Source organism: Sus scrofa, chromosome 1 (assembly GCF_000003025.6).
Source record: "Sus scrofa isolate TJ Tabasco breed Duroc chromosome 1, Sscrofa11.1, whole genome shotgun sequence".
Classification (NCBI taxonomy): domain Eukaryota; kingdom Metazoa; phylum Chordata; class Mammalia; order Artiodactyla; family Suidae; genus Sus; species Sus scrofa.
The window spans coordinates 56,009,978-56,031,215 of NC_010443.5; the positions used below are offsets into that span (position 1 = coordinate 56,009,978).

Below are 21,238 nucleotides of genomic sequence, written 5' to 3' on the forward strand. Positions count from 1 at the left end.
AAATCTTGCATTTGAACTCTGGCTACTCCTTAGCCATATGTACTTAAGAAAGTCACTTAAGCCTCAATTTCCTTATCTCTAAAATAGGATAGTAATTCCTAGTATGATTTCTTCATACGGGTAGTGATAATCAGTCTGTTCAGCAAGTGACAGTTAAAAACAAATAGAACAATAAAACTTTTATCAATGTAAATCATAAATATTGTTACTATTTATTTTTCACTATGATAGTAATTAAGATAATGATAAAAATACACTATTTTGTATATTATATAGCATTCAGACTATATACAATACCCCGTTTCAGAATCATATAGATTATATTGTTAAATAGACTTGCTTACTGTTAGGGTTTATCATTTTGTGCCCATTTTTTTACATTTACGTTTATAATACATAGGCCTCAAAGTGTAATCTAAAGGAATTTATGCTCTCTATGTCTAGATTGTTTCTGTCCTAAAGACCACTTTGCTCTCTCTGATGAACCAAGTGATTGTCAAACCTTAGCATACATTAGAATCACTTGGAAGGCTTGTTAAAACACAGCTATCTAAGATTTCCCGTGTAGCATAGTGGGTTAAGGATCAGGCATTGTAACTGCAGTGGCTCAGGTTGCTGCTGTGGTGTGGATTTGATCCCTGGCTCAGAAACTTCCATATGCTGGAGTGTGGCCAAAAACAAACAAACAAACTGTATATGTATACATGTATACATATACACACACATACACACACACACCCCACAAATATCTGGGCTCTATCCCCAGAGTTTCTGATATTGTAGCTCTGTGCTGAGGCCCAAGAATTTGTATTTCTAACATAAAGGTCCCAGGTAATGCTGATGCTATTGGTCTGGAGACCATTCTTTGAGAACCACTGAATTAGATTGATTCCCTAGGAGGAAACTTTATTTATTATTTCTCTTACCTTATTTTCTTAAGTGTAGAACTAAACTACCAAATCCCAACCTAAACAGATGATTCATGTAAGTTATCCTCTTATTGGATTCAAGATGAAAAAAAAAAAACCCCAAACTTCAATTCCCTTAAAATTATGGACCTTTAGGTACTGCTTTAAAGTTATATATTAGCTCTGTTTTTCATAAACTTGAGGAATGGTTTTTTGAGAGTGTACTTTTCAATTTAAAAAGTGAGCTGACCCTACCATATATGTTTGTGGAAGATTTACTAAGAAGTTCAAACTAAGGTAGAACATTAGAAGGCTACATACAGCTGATGAAACACTAAAGATTCTTTGCATTTTCTTATGTCTGAGTAGTCCATCCCTAGAAGAGTTGTACAGTGCAGCTGGGTACAATGGCCAAAAAGTGTACTCTGACAGTTAACAATCAAGTTCTTCTAAGTGTAAGCAGAATAAGCGTGCACAAGCTCCCATTCATTCAGACTTCTCATGGCTCAGTAGCTTTCAAAGCCTGTAATAGATGTTTAACCAAATAATCTTTAAAGTTTCTTTTGGCTATAGAATGCTATGGCTTTATTTACTTGTTCATTAAACAGGTGAGTAGTAATTTTTTTCTAACTAGTTAAATCATTTAGATTCCTCTTTGAAATTCCATTTTAGTGCATAGGTTTAATTGAAATTAAATTAGGTAAATTATTATGGTAAACAACTATATATTTTAAATGAAATAGCAGGAGCAGTGACTGAATATATTTTTACCATTTTTTGCCCCATAAGGTTGCTTTAGTAATCAAGCTTTCTCTTTTTTTAATTTAAATCTTTAATTTATGAAATATTTCATGAGAAATCAAGCTGTCAGAAGTGCTTTAAAGAGAACTTTCAAATTCTCCATAATTACAGATAGAATTTTTACTATTGCTTGTGCCTGAAATTTTATTTCAAGTTCAGATATTAAGGAGAGCTTGGAAGATTTTGGCCTCATACCATATTTGCATAATTGTTATCATTATCTGATAATAAAAAACGCTAGTTCTTGAAATACTGGAAAGATTTTTTTTTTTCTTTTTTTTTAGTGCTGCAAGTGCCATATATGGAAGTTCCCAAGCTAGGGGTCGAATTGGAGCTATAGGTGCTGGCCTACACTACAGCCACAGCAATGCAGGATCCAAACTGTGTATGTAACCTACACCACAGCTCACGGCAGTGCTAGATCCTTAATCCACTGAGTGGGGCCAGGGATTGAACCAGCATCCTCATGGATACTAGTCGGGTTCATTTCTGCTGAGCCACAATGGGAACTCCCTGGAAAGATTTTTTTAATGGTGAAAAATCCTCTTCCTTTCCATGAGCAAATGTTCTATGGAGCGGGGGAGAGGGGGGATATTAACAGCTTTTTCTAATTAGTAGTTTTTATTCATTGTCTCAACACCATATCTAAGATTGGATCATTTTAATCTGCTCTCTACACTGACCACATTCTATATTGCTAGTAATGATTTGCTATTCGTGTTGGTCCTGCCTTGTCAAGAAGTTACATTTCTAATTCTATATACTTCATCTGAGAAAATCAACTTATGTGTTTTTATTTGAATCTTACTTAAAGGTATGTGTCATGTTCTCAGCCCTTAAAGGGTTAAAACTTCATGATATGTAAAAAATTTAGATTTAATCCCTGCAGGTAACAGGTGATATTTTATTATTCTGACTTGTTATTTTTCATGTCTCTGTGCCTGCGCACCCAACTAGATTTTAAGTCCATTGAGAATGGGAAGTAGTCTTGAGAAAGTCTTGGACTTATTCTACATTACTATTAGAAAGATAACCTGATTCAGCATGCTCATTTTACAAGTGAAGAACTGTAGTCAAGAGAAAGGAAATGAAGTTATTTGAGGTCCGAGAGGAAGTTAGTGGTAGAACAAGGACTTTTGGTCAACATTTAGTCTGCTTATCAGTAGTTTGATAGAAACTTGCCTTTCACCTTTGCCCCCACCTCTTCTTTCTGTTTCTTTTGGCAGCACTAAAGGGCAGAAAAAGAAGGAGAAATCTATTAGAAAAAATAATAAAAGGGAAAGAGATGGAAAAAAGAAAATCATTGCAAACTACCAAATGTGATCAAGCAGGCTGGGCATTAGCCTGGTAGTTTGTGAGGAATTGGCAGTTTAAGTCCAAACCCTTCATTAAGTGCTTCTGATATAAATGTAGGGTAGGAATATAGAGGACAAAAGGCTGAGACAGACTGTAGAAGACTAGCACTCACACCACTGGAGAGCTGGGAGAAAGCTGTGGTTTGCTGTTCTCTAGGGAGCTGTGATGATGTAATGAGTCAAGTCTGGGAAACCCTGTCAGCCAAAATTTCTAATGAGAAAAATAATGCTTAGTTCTAACAAGACAACAGATGAGAAAATGCTGTGTTCTTGGACAGCCGATGCCTCTTAATCCAAAAATTCACTATATGTTTGCTTTACCATCTTTTAATGATCTGTAAATTAATTAAAAAGAATAAATTGCAGAAATTTAGTCATTCTAACATACTTTCTTTAAATCTTCTTGAGGTTACCACTCTTCATCCCTATGCATATAATTCTAGACACTTAAATGATAAATACTGTTGAGTATTTATTAGTTATTGAATAAAAACTAAGCATCATGACAAATGTAATTCTACTCATCATATTTTCTTTAACTGCATATAAGTTTCACATAGTAATTGGCTTCTCCAAAAAGAGCAACTAGTTCAGTAACAGTAGAGGCTTGGTCATGTAAGTAAATAATAATACATGAATGGTTTTCCTTTTCTTTTTTTTAAGGGCCATTATGTGCAGCATATGAAAGTTCCCAGGCTAGGGGTCAAATTAGAGCTACAGCTGCCGGACTACACCACAGCCACAGCAACGCAGGATCCAAGCCATGTCTGCAACCTACATCATGGCTCACGGCAATGTCAGATCCCCAACCCACCGAGCAAGGCCAGGGATTGAACCCGCATTCTCATGGTCACCAGTCTAGTTTGTTCCTGCTGAGCCACAACGGTAACTCCATGAATGATTTTTGAGTGAATTGACACACAGGATTGATGTAATTGGAGATAGCTGATTTAAAAGTGCGTTGACTGGCAGCACTGACAGCCTGCTATAAATGTGGATTATTTTCAAGGTCTGTTGTGATTTTTTAAAATATTTTGGGCTAACATTTACAAACTGAAAAATTTTACTTCACAATTTGTCTTTTGTCTTTTTTTGAAAAATTAGTAAATCTGGCTCATACTCAGCCAGACTGCAGCCATTGCTCTTATTTAGAAGAGAAATTGCATGTTGATCTCCATTTATTCACAAACTTCTTCATTCAGCAAATATTTTTTGAGTGCTTACTCAAAAGTATGCCAGATAGCAACCTAGTTCAGGAGTGAACAAAACATAAAATTCCCTGCCTTCATTCATCTTACATTCTATCAAGAGGAATAGGTGAAATATCTGTGAGTGATAATGGCTTAAGGAGAAAACACTGAGAGAGAGAAAGGAAATATGAAGTTTGGTATGATGGAGGTAGGACTGAAATTTTAAATAAGGGCCTTATTGAGAAGATGAGTTTTGAGTAAAGAAAAAGTTATAGAGCTTGCCATGCAGGATCTGGAGGAAGGCTGTTCCAAACAGAGCAACAGCAAGTGGAAAGGACCTGAGATTGAAGCGTGTCTGGCACGTTTAAGGAAGAGCGAGGAGGCTGCTATGTATTTGCTCTGTTTTTCTTATATCACATTCTTCCTTTATCTGTTTCAAAGATCAGTAGAGACCAAGAGGTCTTCATGTTTCAAGAACAAAAGAAAACATATATCTTTGGGAAGCAATAAGTATTTCTAGGCAAAATGTATCTCTGTTGAAAAGGGTTATTCTACATATAATTATGAAATAAAGCAGTGACAGCTATGATTAGTGTACATTGAAGATGCTTGAGGAAAATTTATTTATAGTTTTTATTTGCACAGAACATAAGTATACACACACACACACACAGTCTTGTGCTTTTAGGGCCACACCCTCAGCATATGGAGGTTCCCAGACTAGGGGTCTAATCGGATCTGTAGCTGTCGGCCTACACCACAGCCATAGCAATGCCGGATCCTTAACCCACTGAGCAAGGCCAGGGATTGAACTGGCAACCTCATGGTTCCAAATTGGATTCGTTTCTGCTGCGCCACAACGGAAACTCCCTGCACAGGACATATTTAATAAAACATTGTCTTCAAAAATATTCAAAGAATCCTTAAAAGAAAAACTTAATGAATGGAAAATAGAAGTACTATTCCAACAGGCTTCATTTTTGCGTTTGCACAAAGGGATGCTGCTATAATTTATTAAGTAGGAAGTTTTCTCATAGATCTTTGGGCTTAAGTTTATTAAAAAGTGTTCATAAAGTGCACCAGCAGTTGTTGCCCTAGATAGATAAAGGCAATTGCAGATATGTATCTCTGTAAGAAAAAGGACTTAGAGAACATGTTTCCTGGAAAAGTTAAATTAATGGAGTTCCCTTGTGCAGCCAGTTAAAGATCTGGCATTGTCACTGCTGTGGCTCTGGTTGCTTCTGTGGCATGGGTTCTGTCCCTGGCTGGGACTGCATATCATGGGCACAGCCAAAAAAAAAAAAGTTAAATTAGTCATTTCTGATGTTTTTAGCTGCAGCTGGTAAGCATGCAGATATAAATAACAGTGGAATCTCTTATATGAAAATTAGGTTCTAAAGTCAGCACTTAAGGCAAAGATCTGGAATGGTCAAAATTACTCTTGAAAATCCCTTAGTAAGTTAGATCTGTAGAACAGATTTTTTCTTAGTTAAGTCCAGCATAGTCAGTTTTATTTCCAGTGTCAGAACCAGAACTCCATTTCCTCAGTTGGCATCAGATGAAATAGTCTGCCATGTTATCAGAACAAAACAAAACATTTTTTGAGCCCTAGAATTGCATTCGGCACAGGAATGTAATCACACAGTAAGAAGTATGAAGGGACTAAGACCATCTGGGAGGAAAACATGTTCGTATGCCTCACCTCACACTCACTCCAGAGCATATAGTTTCTTGAGTGTACAGCATTGCCCATACAATGTCAGGGGCTTCTTTTCTCTCCTCATCCAAGTAAATTCATTTAATTCTACTGTTTGATCCAGCTATTTGTACTTACATTTACTCCACAAAGCAAAAGTCATAGGTAGTGCAGACAGCATGAATTATGATTATTATTCAGTAATTCCTTTTTCTCCACAATATTCCCTCGTTCAAAAACTGTTTAATCACACATCAAGGCAAACAGTGGCTTTATGCAATCTCTGTGTTATACCTTACAGAGAAAATAGAATTAAAGTGTACTCTCCCATTGGTGGCTAAAATAACCTTTGTTATGATGGAAGACAGATTTTTGAAATTACCAACTAACTCACATACTGGTATGAAAACATTTTGTTAATAAAAGCTTTTCTTTCATTTTCCCTATGCTTTCAGGTAATGACTCATAGATTGCTGATCAAATAATTGATTTCTAAGTGAGTTAGGGTTTAGGAAAATATGTCAGATTTGTTGTTTTATATAGGTTAGATTTGCTTGAATTTATTGATATCTAACATGTTATTTTCTGCATGGTTGATCACCGAAAATAATGGGTATCTACAAGATATTGCTGAAAAAGTGACAGTTCAGTAAAGTCCTTTATTTGACTTCTCATTGGAGAAAAAAATTTGAAGACCATGCCGCAGATCATAATCCTAAGAGAACATTAAGAAATTAGCAGTTATAAAAGTATCTGAGGGCTGAAAAATGCTTTCTGGGAAGTAGTGTTTAAAATCATTTCTAAACTATTTCAGAAGCTTCTAGAAAACCCTGCCCAAATAAAACCTTTTGAAACCAATTTATTGAGACTAGTCATCCCATGGTTTTCTTAAGATGCCATCTCCCCTATCACATTTTTGGAATTTTAAATTATAAAGCTTGTTGGCTTTGAATTTCTCTTTTTTACTTTCCCCTCCCCATAGTTGATAAAGTGAATAAAACCAGTATTGGAGATTCTCAACAAGAGACAGGTATTTATCATAATCACCTGTAGAGTTTCTTCTACAGTCTCCCCTTCTTCCCTTCAGACACCATTTTAGCAGGACTTTAAGAAAAGCAAACACACGTCATAAGCGGAACCTTGGCAACTGCTAATTACACTGGTACTGGGTGCTATAGTGATCGCCTCACCCTTCAGATGCCAGTGAGGTAGAGGGTGATGAGTCTGTTTTGCCGTGGCACACACTGGCTGATTGGCACAGGCAGACATCCAGAAAAGTGTTCTTGTGCATGCTTGTGTTGTGGGGGGGGGCAAGTTATCGTGGCAATGCTGTAGATAGGAGGAAATTAAATTATAGTATTAATTTTAGTGTGTGTAAAATATCACCAGACTTGATACTAAATCACAGTATCCAGCCTTTATCCTAGGTTTTGTGTGCATAAAAAAAAACCTCTCAGAATTAAGGTTAATTTATAATCCTGAAATTTCTCTCATCAGTTTTCCAGAAATTATATGCATATGTCCATGAATTAGGTTTTATTATTCTTTTAATTGCTTACTTAGATATTTGAAATGTATTTTATGATTTTTTAGGAGGAAGCACAATCCTTACTAGAAAACCTGCATGTTTACCATACAAATTACTTCCTGGTTTTAAGAGGTCTTCATCAGTTCACCTCTTCTCTTCCCAAGTACCCACTGGGTCGACAGGTAAACAGAATTTATCATTTGGAAACTATGACTTAGGAATATTGGTGGTTTTTTGCTTTGAATTTAGTGGCATTTAAGGCATCAGAATTAGAAATGGATCCAAATCCTGCAGTAAGTGCACAAACTATATCCATTCTAGCTGTACACATTACTGGTGATTAAAACAGTTTTGTTTTGTTTTGTTTTTCTTGATGGCCACAACTAGAAACAACCACATGGATCCAAGTGGTATTGCTTTTCCTACAGTGTATCTGTGCTCATGCGATTTTACTTTGCTTCCTTTATACTTCTTTGTCATTTATACTGAGAGAACTGATCCTCCACTCTAGTGACATGGAAGAAGGAATCTGTTTGAGACCACTAAATGGTTAACTTCACATTACACCCAAACCTAAAGTGAAGCAGTACTTCTGCTCCTTGCAAAATTATGCTCTGCTGTCCTTTGTGTCATAACACAAACCTATGAACCTATGAGGCAGTGGAAGATTTCTGTATTCCTAAATATTGTCATCCTTAACTCAGAAGTTTAGAAAACAAATATAATATGTAAGTATGACTTGTTTCTAAGATGCTTTCTGCCATTAATCCTTATTAATAATCACATTATTATTTTTATGATTTTCTTGTTACAAAGTGACCAGTCATATATGCCAATCCCAGTGTGGTCTCATTTTGCTTTTATGTCAGTGGTGTTTTATGTAAATTCCTGATCCATGTAATATATGCCAGGTCTGTTATCATCTACAGACAATAACTGTTTTTAATAACTTTTTTGGTCTTCACCGTTTTATGATTTTGCCAAACTAGTAGTGTGCAAGCTTAGCAAATCACTTTTGGTTGCTCACAAGGGTGCTGTTCACTTACAGATCAGAGAACTCTACTGCACATGTTTGGAAAAGAACATATGGGATTCAGAGGAGTATGCATCAGCCTTGCAGCTGCTGAGGTAGTTTGTTTTTCTTTTTTGTCTGCTCTAAGCCTGCCGGTAAGCAACACCTTCCTCCAGATCTCTGCCTGCCAAGGAGTTTCATGAGTAGCCACTTTGTATCTAATATTTGTATATATCTTGAATTTATATTTGTAGCATATAGTGGTTTAATGTAGCACACCTTTGCTCTTTTTACCTTATTTTTGAACTTTTGATTTTTAGGTAAAATGAGTGTGTTTAGTCAAATATTGATACTACACAGGGAGAACTTAGGTATGGATCACTTTAATCCAGCCAGCTTGATAGTAGGGAAAGTGATCTCACATGGCCCCAACTTCGTTGGGTGCAGGAGCAGCATCACTGGGTGAAATGCCTCCTGGAAGGAGGTCACTGCTGATCTTGATGAGGAGCAACCACCAGTAGGCAGTGGCCTTGATCTTTCCCAACCTAAGCTGGCTCTGTCCACATTAACATTTGAAGAATCTTTAAGTTATCTTTCTAATATAATATGCATAAATAAGATATCTTGGTGTTATCAAGATCCTTTATTATCCCTGACAAACTTACCTTTTAAAGTTGTAATTATTTGTTTTCCTTGGCTTTATTTCTTACCTGAATGGTGACTTTTTAGTCTTTCATAAAAATAATGACCCTTTGGATAGCGAGAAAAGGAAAATCAGGTGTGAATTGTTTCTGCACAGTCCTATAATTTTCCTTAGTAGATATAAATGCTTATATGAAAATATCATAAAGAAGTCTGAGAACTGAATATATATTAGGTCTTGGCTTCCTCTAGGCCCATAATAAAAGAACAGATGGGCACAGTAGGAGGAAAATTCACATTGAAAGCACTTAAAGTCCAGAGACTTAATAATACAGTTGTTAGTAATCTAGCAGGTGCAGCTTAAGATAGGAAACTAATTTTATGCTATCTGGAAAAATAACTCCCCATGGAAACTGAAAAGCTGTGTTTTATTTCATTTTTTTTTTTTTTAATTCCAGTAAGAGATTTCTATGTTTTATGTACTTCAACTGGGATGTTTCTGAGATTTCTTTTGCTTTCCATTCAAGGCAACATACTTATCTCAAATACCCAATTGATTCTTACTGGGTTTCCTCTTTAACCTTCATGATTAGTGATTACCTTCCTTTTCCAGTTGGGTATTTCCAAATTCATAGATTTCTTTGTCAGGGAGGGACTTGTTTTTTTCCCTCTGCATCTCCCTGGTACTAGTAATCTTGGGATACAAGTCAAGGATCAAGAATACCAGTTCCAAACTAGGGTAAGGAAATGTGTGCAATAATAGGAATGGTATATACTAATAGACAGTAGTAACCAGCGTTTATGAAAGCTTGCTGTGTGCCAGGCTGTGTTGGGCACTTGCAGTACATTTTCCAGTCTAATACTCAAGTACACTTTGTGGCAGACATTGTTAGCTACTCTTGGGAAAACTGAAGCACAGATAGGGTTTAAGCGATTTACCTGAGATCTCCTAGCTGTTGGTGGAACCAGGATTCTAATCAAGGTCTGACTTCAAAGCTGTTATACTCTCCACTGTTCTTTGCTAAGATCTAGTGGGGTTTTGGGGATCTAAGTAAAGCAGAAGCAGTACATAGAAAGTGAAGCTTCAGCCATTTTGCTAAACTGAGGTCAGAAATATAGGAATATTAAAGGATCAACTATAGCAGCTATAGCAAGGACAGGCAAGAGTCAGGGAACGACAAGAGAGAAAGGAACCTGGCCATCTCCAAACTGGAATTTTTCCTTTCCCCTCTGTACAGATAGATGTGGACAAAAAGTCAGGGATACTTACTTGTCAGTTGAGGCACTCTAAATAGGAATCATCTGAATGTAGGAAACCAGTCTCATCACCTATCTTCAAACGGTTCAAGTCATGAGGGAAAAGAAGGTTAAAATGATCACTGAATGTTACTTTGGAAAGAAACATAAAGGGGCTGTTAGAAACACAGTCTAGTAACTTTTCCAATTTGAAATTTTTGTTGAGAAGTGCCTTAAAGGCAGTATTTCTCTTGAAAAATCCCTTTTCTCTGGAAACTGACATGTTTAAATTACCACAGATCTTCTTGATGAAATATTTTGTGGCCATTAAAAAGTACTTAATTCCTAACATTTGAATGGAACCACAAAGGACCCCAGAGAGCCAGAATAATCTTGAGAAAGAAGAGTACAGGTAGAGGCATCATGCTTCCTGATTTCAGACTACATTACAAAATTATAGTAATCAAAGTATGATACTGGCATGAAAACAGATGCATAGATGAAATGGAGCAGAACAGAGAACCCAGAACAAACCCATGCTTACATGGACAATTAATTTAAGACAAAGGAGCCAAGAATATACCATGGAGAAAGGACAGTCTTCAGTAAATGGTTTTGGGAAAACTACACCACTATCTTACAGTGTACATGAAAATCAGCTCAAAATGGATTAAAGACCTAAACATAGAGTTGGAACCATAAAAGCTTGAAGAAAACAAGCCATAGGCTTCTTGACATTGGTCTTGGCAATGTTTTTTTTTTTTTTTTTTTTTTTGGCTTTGACCCCAAAAGCAAGGCGCAAAAGTAAACAAATGAGACTACATGAAACTAAAAAGCTTTTACATAGCAAACAAAACTATCAACAAAATGAAAGGTACCCTACAGAATGAGAGAAAACATTTGTAAATCATACATTTGATGAGTGGTCAATATCTAAAAATATATTAAAAATCATACACTCAATAGAAAAATTTTGATTAAAAAATAAGAGGATATGATAGAGTTCCTGTTGTGGCTCAGTGGTTAACGAATCTGACTAGGAGCCGTGAGGGTGCGGGTTCGATCCCTGGCCTTGCTCAGTGGGTTGAGGATCCGGCGTTGCCGTGAGCTATGGTGTAGGTTGCAGACACGGCTCAGATCCCCACGTTGCTGTGGCTGTGGTGTAGGCTGGCAGCTACAGCTCTGATTAGACCCCTAGCCTGGGAACCTCCATATGTCGCAGAAGCGGCCTGAGAAATGGCAAAAAGACAAAAACAAAACAAAACAAACAAAAGCAAATAAAAAATAAGAGGACATGAGTAAACATTTTTCTGAAGTGAACATGCAGATGGCCAACAGGTATGGGAAAAGGTGCTATCAATCACTAATCATTAGGTAAATGCAAATCAAAACCACAATAAGATAGCACCTGTTAGAATGGCTATTATCAAAAAGAGAAGTGTTGGTGAGAGTATGGAGAAAAGCGAACCCTGCCCTGCTGGTGGGAATGTGATTTGGTGCAGCCAATATGGGGATAGGAAGGAGGTTTCTTCAGGAAGTTGAAAACAGAGCTGTTTTGTGACCCAGCAATTCCACTACTGGGTATTTATCAGAAGGAAATGAAAACACTAACTCAGAAAGATCTTTTCCCCTCTGTACAGATAGATGTGGACAAAAAGTCAGGGATACTTGTTTATTACATGTTTATTACAACACTGTTTATAATAGCCAAGATAGGAAACAACCTAAGTGTCCCTCACTGGATGAATGAATAAGGAAGGTGTGTGTGTGTGTGTGTGTGTGTGTGTGTGTGTGTGAGAGTGTATATAACTATTTTTCGGAATTAAAAAGAAGGAAATCCTGCCATAACACTGAACTCATAGATACAGAGAACAGATCAGTGGTTGCCAGAGGTTGGTGGTGGGCAAATTGATGATAGTGGTCAAAAGGTATAAACTTTTAGTTAAAAGATAAAGAAACCCTAGTGATGTAATGTTCAGTATGATGGCTATAGTTAAAAACACTACTGCATATTTGAGAGTTGCTAAGAGGGTAGATCTTAAAAGTTCTCATTGAAAGAAAAAAGTATAATTATGTAGGATGACATGTTAACTAAACTTACTATGCTGGTCATTTCACAATATATACATATATTGGATCGTGTTGTACACCTGTAACTGATATATTTCAGTTGTTTCTTTTTCTTTTTGTTTTGTCTTTTTGTCTTTTTTTTAGGGCCGCACCCACGGCATATGGAGATTCCCAGGCTAGGGGTCTAATCAGAGCTGTTGTTGCTGGCCTACACCAGAGCCACAGCAATGCCAGATCTGAGCCATGTCTGCGACCTACACCACAGCTCACTGCACTGCCAGATCTTTAACCCACTGAGCGAGGCCAGGGATCGAACCCTCAACCTCATGGTTTCTAGTTACTAGATTCGTTAACCACTGAGCCACAAAGAGAACTCTTGTTGGTTGTTTCTCAATTAAAAATATTTACAAGGAATTTGTAATAATGTTGGAAAATGTTGTATATTCATGAGTGGAAAAAGACCTATAGAATTTTATATCACAGTTATTTTAAAACATAGGCAATAGGACATTGATGTGTGGGGAGCATGCAGGTATGTGTTGATAATATGTCGTAATTAAACATGATTGCTGTGGTTCTTTCTGCATGTCTTCTGTAACCTTTCTGAGTCAGCTCTTGGAGCATGAGGACCACATTCCTACACAGGATATGAGTTGGTTAGTTTTCACTCAACTATGTATTGTTATGTAAGGATATATTATAAGTTAAAATACCATTTGTGAACAAAGTGGTAAAAATTATGCTAGCTGAGTGACTTTGCCTGGTCAGCTCTGAAGACATTAAGAAGAAAAAATTACTCTTTGTTGGAGAGAATTGCTAAACAGCCATCTAAAAATCAAACACTAGACCAAGAATTTTTTGAACTTTTAAAATTAGAAAAACCATGCTTCAACAAAAAGGTTTTAAGTGTTGACATAAATTATAAAGTCCTCAACTTACAGCAGGACCATAATGAGTCAGCTGGACCGAAGAATACTGCCCCTCAGAGCAGTAGTGGAGCATCACAGCAATGGCTCTTAGACTGGAGATAGTGAAAAGTGTACCCTTCTTCTCAGCAGAATTTACTGTGCTCCCCACCCCGTAAACTAAGAATCATTCATTTAGAGTTATCCCATTTTTTTCTCCATTAAAGAAACTGAAACCAGAAACATTAGTGACTGTTCTGCAGCTGGCAGAGCTAGAATTTAAATTGAATTTTCAAAGTTTTAACTCTATTCCAATTATTTGAGAGGTGGCATAAAAGGAAATTTATATGGGTTTGTGGCCAGTAGTCCATGTTCAGAGCATACCCAAAATTTTAAAAGGAGCAAGCAGAGAAAACTTCTGTGGACCCAAACCCCCCTCCTATCTTAACACTAGTCATCTTGGCACAGGGTGCAGACATATAAATGAAAGGAGCCACAGTGTCTAGTCTGCTTATCCCAAGTGTAACCTTACAAGCTTGCTACAGAAACAGATTTGTAAACTGAAGTTGATTGATAGCTGAAGGAATTTATTTTAGGCTGAAAGAGATTATTCTAATTTCTGAATAAGGCTTTTGAGTTAAACAGTAATATATTAGCAGGTCAGCTCAGCTTTCATTGAGTTACAAAAACATGACCCAAGTAATAATATTAACATTTGATCACTTTAGCTCAGTTCAAAGAGACTGGGGATTTGGAATCTAAATAATGCATTGTTTCCTTACTTTGCAGATCAACTTTAGATGATATTTAAAGATCTCATTATGAAAAATGACACAGCCTCTTCTGTCTATGAGATGCATCCTAAATAGCAATAATCTAACATTTGATGATCAAGATTTTTCCATGCAGAAGCTATATGAGGCTGCACCAATAAATACGATTTCTTTTAAAACAGGAATCACTATTCCTGAATTTCCATTATATCAGGTCCTCCATAATTTTCTGTGGGTTGGTGGTAAAATCAGACAAACAGCTGAATTGTTGAAGCCCCTTTTAAAGCAGAGGATGCTGAGTGTCACTGCTTTTAGAATAGTAGTTTTCAGGCTTTAGTTCATAAGAATCAACTGAGGTATTTAAACATGTAGATTTCTACTTTCCCCACAAAGATTCTGAATCTGACTGTTGGGAACTTAGATATGGTAATCGGCAGGAATCTGCATTTAATAAGCACTTTACCACATTGGACAGGTGGTCCAGGGACCACACTTTGAGAAACACTGTTCCAGAAAATAATCAGGAATGAGAGAGGGGTACAAAAAAATTGAGGGAAAAAATGGAGCCATCAAAGAAACAGAAGCTGGATGGCTTTAAGCAGTTGCCCTCAAATCGGTTCTAAAACTAGACTAAGGTACTGCTAATGGTGAGCAATGGCTTTTAGCTCAATAAACAGAAAAAAGATCTGCATTTGCATTTTGATTTTCTTTATTAAACATTTAGTGCCTACCACCATTTTTCTGCTAGTAAAATGATACATAGCTAAGAAATATTGATTTAAGGAGTTCCCGTCGTGGCTCAGTGGTTAATGAATCCAACTAGGAAACATGAAGTTGCCGGTTCGATCCCAGGCCTTGCTCAGTGGGTTAAGGATCTGGCGTTGCTGTGAGCTGTGGTGTAGGTTGCAGACGTAGCTTAGATCTCACGTTGTTGTGGCTCTGGCGTAGGCTGGTGGCTACAGCTCTGATTAGACTCCTAGCCTGGGAACCTCCATGTGCCGTGGGTGCAGTCCTAGAAAAGACAAAAAGACAAAAAAAATATTGATTTAAAAAAATCAGAAATAGCTGCTCAAACTTAGTTTGGCAGTTTTATTTCTTCTGAGATCAGTTTCTTCTTTTGTAGTGCATCAATAAAATGTGTATATATTTTACCTCACTAAAATTGTTTCTAACCATGTGGTAGAATTAACAGTATTCATTTTGACATGCAGAAAAGAGCATGGTGTTCCACAAAGGGCACCCTGACTTCCGGTGCTCCCCTGCATGAGCCAGTTTGAAAATGGAGAAATTATTCTTCACCTGAGACCATGAAATTTTTTATCGGTTCATGGCTATTGCCTTGTTCAGCCATGCAAAAAATGTTTTTTAATGCTTGATACGTGGAGCCACTGACCTGATGACAAAGATGACCCTGGACCTTACCAACACTGAATTTTGGCCAAGTGGGAGATTTAAGGTGTAAGCAGACAGGCAGTTACAATGTAGAGTAATAAGTGTTGTGTTGGGCGAGGTCTAGGGTGCTAAGGAACTAATAGGCTGGACACTTAATCTCTGTTTGGGAGATTGAGCACTTTCTCAGAGGAAGTGGTCTCTAATGTGAAATAATCAAGGCTTACTAGGAATTATGCATATTTTTAGTCTCTTTTACTTGTTATGCTCATGTGTGATTGCTTTGTGTTTTCTTTGAAGAAAACAGTCTGAAAGTTTCTTTGGTAAGCTATTGTTTTCTTTATTGTTTTTCTTTATTGTAGTCTTTATTGATATATTTGCAGGTTTGAGTCTTTGAATATTTGCTGAAGCTATTTTATAATGGTAGTGTCTGTTTAGAACTTGACAGCTCACTATTGAGAAGATCTTTACATTAGCCACGGATTGAGCCAGTTTCTCCTTCTGGCCTGTTCTCAATCAGACATTTATATAATCAGTACTTAACCAGAAATTATTTGCTTTCTGCATGATGAAGCAGAACACTCATTGCCCTGCAGGATGATTGCTTTTAATGATTGCTAAATGATTCTCTTTCTTAGTTAAGGAAACTTTTTTATAACAACCTATAAAGCTTTTAAGACATTAAGTATCACAAGCTTTTTTTGAACCATTTACTTGAAAGTGGTATAATCACTTAATCAAGCTGGTTAAAGAAAAATAGCTTTTTCAGCGTTAATGAGACCTTAGATGTGTTTGTTTTGCCTTTTCCTTTAAAGTAATCTAGTATGCGGGCGTTCAAACTTTTAAATTTTGGTGCAGTTCATTCTCTGTATCTGCAGATTCCACATTGCATGGATACAACCAGTCACAGATTGAAAATATTTTTTAAAAAATTCCAAAAATTTCCAAAAAGCAGGGGGAAAAGTGAATTTGCTACGCACTAGCAACTATTTATGTAGTATTTATATTGTATTTCCAATACAATTTACACTGTTTTAGGTATTATAAGTTAACAAGAGATGAATTAAAGTATCTGGCCAGATGTGCTTAGGTATATATGCAAATACTGTGCCATTTTATATAAGGGGTTTGAGCGGCCTCAGATTATTGTATCTGCAGGAGTTACAGATCCCAAGGGACAACCGTATTTTCTTTTCAATTTTATTCTATTTGTTTTAAAGCAAAATGCTAGACGGAATCCACCAAAATTTTAAAACATTGTCACACTGCCTCCAGTCCTTCTCTCTTTAGCTGATTTGGTTTTTGCAGTTTATCAAAACTACTTTGATCAAGGTCACCAGTGACCTTCATGTTTCTAAATCAGGTGGTGGATTCTGTCTTCATTTGCAGTAACCACTTATTAGCATCTGACAGAGTTTATCACTCCTTCCTTAATGACTTCCAGGGCCTAGATTCTCTTGGTTTAACTCCTACCACAGAGCATGCTCCTCCCGCTCCATCTTCTTTAGTGGTTTCTCTTCTCCCTGACAGCCTAACATTATGGTGCCCTGAGGCTTAATCTACAGCTCACACTTTTCTCCCAAGTGCCAGGCTCTTATGTCCATCTACTGAGCTATACGTCCACCTGGACTTCTGATATACATCTCATAGTTTCCATGTTCAGAATTGAATGTCTTAACTTCCCCCTGAAACCTAGAAGCTTCATGCAGTCTTTCCATCCTTCCGATTGTTCCAATCCAAAAACCTGGGTTCTGCCTTCAAAATATCTCAAGAATCAAATCTCTTCTTGCCACCTTCCCTCATTGGTACAACCACTGTCCAGGTCACCGTCATCTTTCATCTGGAATATTGCCATAGCCTGCTGATTTCCTTGCTTCCACACATGCTCCCTTATGGTTTTCTCAAAATAGCAGAATAATCCTTTTAAAATACATCCGATAATGTTACTCCTTTGCTCAAACTCTTCTTTTCCCTCAGAGTAGAACAAGAGTCGTGTATGATGACCCTACTGATCTAGCCCTCCATTCCCACTCTCTGATTTCATCTCCTACTACTTGGTCTTGCCTTCTACTTCAGTCACCTTGGTTTCTTTGTTTTTCTGGAATGGGCCAGACATATACCCACTATAAGACCTTTGCATGCATGTTCTCTGCCAGGAAAAGCTCTTCTCCTACATTCTTGCATGGCTAATAATCTTACCTCCTTCATGTGTTTGGTCAAATGTCGTCTCAATAAGGCCTGATTACCATTTTATTTATTTATTATTATTATTATTTTATGGCCGATATGGAACTTCCCAGGCCAGGGATTGAATCTGAGCCTCAGCTGCAGAATAGGATCTGTATGATGTGGTGTTGTGGCAATCAAATGATGCCTGGTATATATATGTGTGTGTGCATATAAATGTTAGCTGTTGGAGTTCCTTGGTGGCTCAGTGGCTTAAGGATCTGACATTATTGCTGCTGTGGCACCAGCTGGATCCCTGGCGCAGGAACTTATGCATGCGATGGGTGCAGCCAAATAAATCAGTGAATAATTTGTTTAAAAAGTTAGCTGTCATCACTTGTATTACTTCATTGTTTATCACTGCTATGTAATATCCCTTGTTTTGACAAAGTGTAACACTTTAGTTAGTCCCTTGTTTGATCTATATTTAGGTTGTTTTCAATTCTCCATTGTTACAAACAGTAATCACCGGGTTTGCACATTAGTATCATTATTTTCACTAAGTAAGTACATACACTTTCTGAATCTAAAATAGAAACACTGGGAGTTCCCATCGTGGCTCAGTGGTTAACAAATCCAACTAGGAACCATGAGGTTGCGGGTTCGATCCCTGGCCTTGCTCAGTGGGTTAAGGATCCCGCGTTGTCCTGAGGTGTGGTGTAGGTTGCAGACTGGGCTCTGATCCCGCATTGCTGTGTCTCTGGCATAGGCCGATGGCTGCGGCTCCAATTAGACCCCTAGCCTGGGAACATCCATATGCTGCGGGAGCGGCCCTAGAAAAGACAAAAAGACAAAATAAATAAATAAATTAAATTAAATTAAATATAAACACAGTTGTACCAAAGTATACTTGCACCAACAGTGTATCAATATTTGTATCAGTATCTTGCTGATGCTGGATATTAGCAGACTTAAATATCTTTCTTTGTTTTCATCTAATGTTTCATGATTGATGGACCAGTTTTTTCCCCATCCCCACCCCAGACATTTTTATTCTTTCTGAATATGAGCTGGTGACCTATTTTTTTTCAAACTAGTTGTTTCCAATATTCTCCATCCCTTCTCTTCAGATTTGAAATGGTACCTTTGTGGCATGTACCAAATTCTTGATCTCTCTCCAGATTCCTATTCCTCCTACTGGCCTCTCTATTCCTATGCCAGTACCATCTGATTTTAATCCATATGGCTTATACCTTTTGATATATTAATAGCCCCACTACACACACTTAAGTGTACACACATTGTTCCTCTTTTGTAGGAAAAATATTTTTTCCAGATAAATTTTAGTCTGATTCTAATGGACTTTTAAAAAATGCCCACTGTAATTTTGTTTCGCAAAGTGTTAAAAATATGGACTAATTTGGAATGAATTTATATCTACAGCATTGAGGGTTAGAACTTAAAGTGTCTGTTCAGGGCTTTCATTTTATGCTATGTCTTATACATTTGTTAGAATGTTCTACAGTTTTTCTTGTCATTTTAAACATGCTCTTTTTTCCATAGTTTAATGCAAGATATTGGTCATAAGAAAATGTAAGATATTAACGAGTATGTACACATACACATACATATGTATATGTATTTGCCCTATATCCACACACCCTTGCATACGTCCATAGCTTTCTTAGACTTTCTAACCTTAGAGTCATATCATATGCAATGAATCAACTTCATCTTCCTTTCGGATGTTTGTACCACTTGTTTCCTTTTTCTTAATTTGTTGTAGAATGGAGTCTAGCATGATGCTGGTAGTAGTGATCATAGCAGGCACCTTTCTTTGTTCTTTGTGTGTGTATATAATGTAATTGAAAATTTTTAATTAATGTCTTTATTGAATTGATAGCATTATTAACTCTAATAAGCCTTATTTCAAGTCTTCTTTTTTATTAAACCTGAGAGTACTTGGGGAAATGTAAGATTTTTTGTTACTCTGGAAACAGTAAAAAAGAGTAGTAACTGAATCCCTGGAAGTTTACACCTGAAATGAAAGCCACCCCTTCCAATCCAATGCCATATTATAAGTTATGTCTAGTGAAGTTTGATTGCAAAATTATATGATGTAAATCTACTTTTTCTAGCATCCTGAAAATGAATAATAGGCTGAACTTCCCTCCTGTCAGTATTCAGTTTTCTAAGCTGCAAACAGATGTGAGGTGTAGCTGCCTGTATCCTGGGAAGCTAGTCCTCAGGGTGCTGCCTGTGTGGGATAGACCCCTGCCAGTGTGTCCTCAGCCTCTGCTCTCCCACCAAGCTGTGCCCTGATTCCTGGCACCCTGGAAATGCTGATCTGGTCTGTTCGCGTAGGTCTAGAGGCCAGGTGTGACAGTTGTTCATCAAGTGTCTCTGACTTTGACCCTCTCCTCTAAATAGTGGGACTCCACCTGGGCAATAGAAAGCCAGAAATTTTAAATAATCTCAAATGTAACCAAGAATTAAATGTGTTGGCTTAGTTTTCTTTGACCTGTTAACTTCCATTCATTTCACAGATAAAGCTTACACTTTAGATAATTTTTTCATTTATTTTTTCTTAAAACCGTGGCAAATTTGCTTTTTGTCCATACCTACCAGTTTCTGTATTTATGGATTATATGACTGTCTTCTTCATTTGTTTGTTTTTGTTTTGGGGTTTAAATTTTAGTTGAAGTAACTAGCTTAATTTCTAGGATATTGTAGTCTACTTAGCTTTATTTTTTTTCTAACTTAGTAATATTAGTATTTTCTCCCAACTTTTTATTATGAAAAGTGTCAAAGATAGTTTTCTTGCAGAATGGCCCAGATTCTAGATTTGTCTGATTGTTTCTTCATAATTAATATAAGAACTTTTAATCGTCATACTTTCATCTGCTACTGAGTATGATCTTAGGGGAGAGATCCTATAAGTAGTAAGTATGAAAACAGCATCTTAATTTTAGAGTCTGTGTGTTCCTTCTCCTTTTCTAACAAAGATTTCCTCTATGGCCTTGAAGGAGTTACACAATCATCCTAACCTGTGCTATAAAACAAGCAGAATTGCCTACCTGTTTCACGTTCGGTGGATTTGCTGACCGATGTTTGTTTATAAAGCCCATAGAGTTTATTTATAAAGTCTAGCTAAAATGGTAATAATTAAAGAAATCATTGTGCTACTTCTTTTGGTCATTTCAAGTAAGTTTTCATTTAGCATGAGTGTTGTATCCCCAGCAGACGTTTCTTGTCTCTCTCTTACTTACATTTAGATCTGAAGGAAAGGAAAGCTAATCTTAAGTGTCCACTGTGTGGTAATAGTTAAGCCCTGTGCTAGATTCTTCAAATGCATCTTCTCATTGAATTCTTAAGCTTCCTTCTAACTTGTAACATATGTGAGTTCCCATGTCCATATTACAGACAAGGAAGCCAAGGATCAAATGTTTAGTAATTTGTTCTATATTACAAACATAGTAAATGCCAGCACCAGGCTATGAACCCAGCTCTTTGTAAATTTTCCAAGTTGAGCTTTATCATGAGAACTCTTCTACATGACATAACATT

At 36.9% G+C, this 21,238-nt stretch overlaps 1 protein-coding gene across 4 annotated transcripts in view; it reads left to right on the forward strand.

Moving 5' to 3' along the window:
- ORC3 (origin recognition complex subunit 3) overlaps positions 1-21,238 on the forward strand; it is a 62,113-nt gene that overhangs the window by 27,846 nt on the left and 13,029 nt on the right. For all 4 annotated transcript variants that reach the window (XM_021089812.1, XM_003121290.6, XM_021089832.1 and 1 more), the window contains 2 exons: positions 7,544-7,660; positions 8,527-8,606. In XM_021089812.1, the coding sequence (XP_020945471.1) occupies positions 7,544-7,660; positions 8,527-8,606 (197 nt within the window). The remainder of the gene's footprint in view (positions 1-7,543; positions 7,661-8,526; positions 8,607-21,238) is intronic.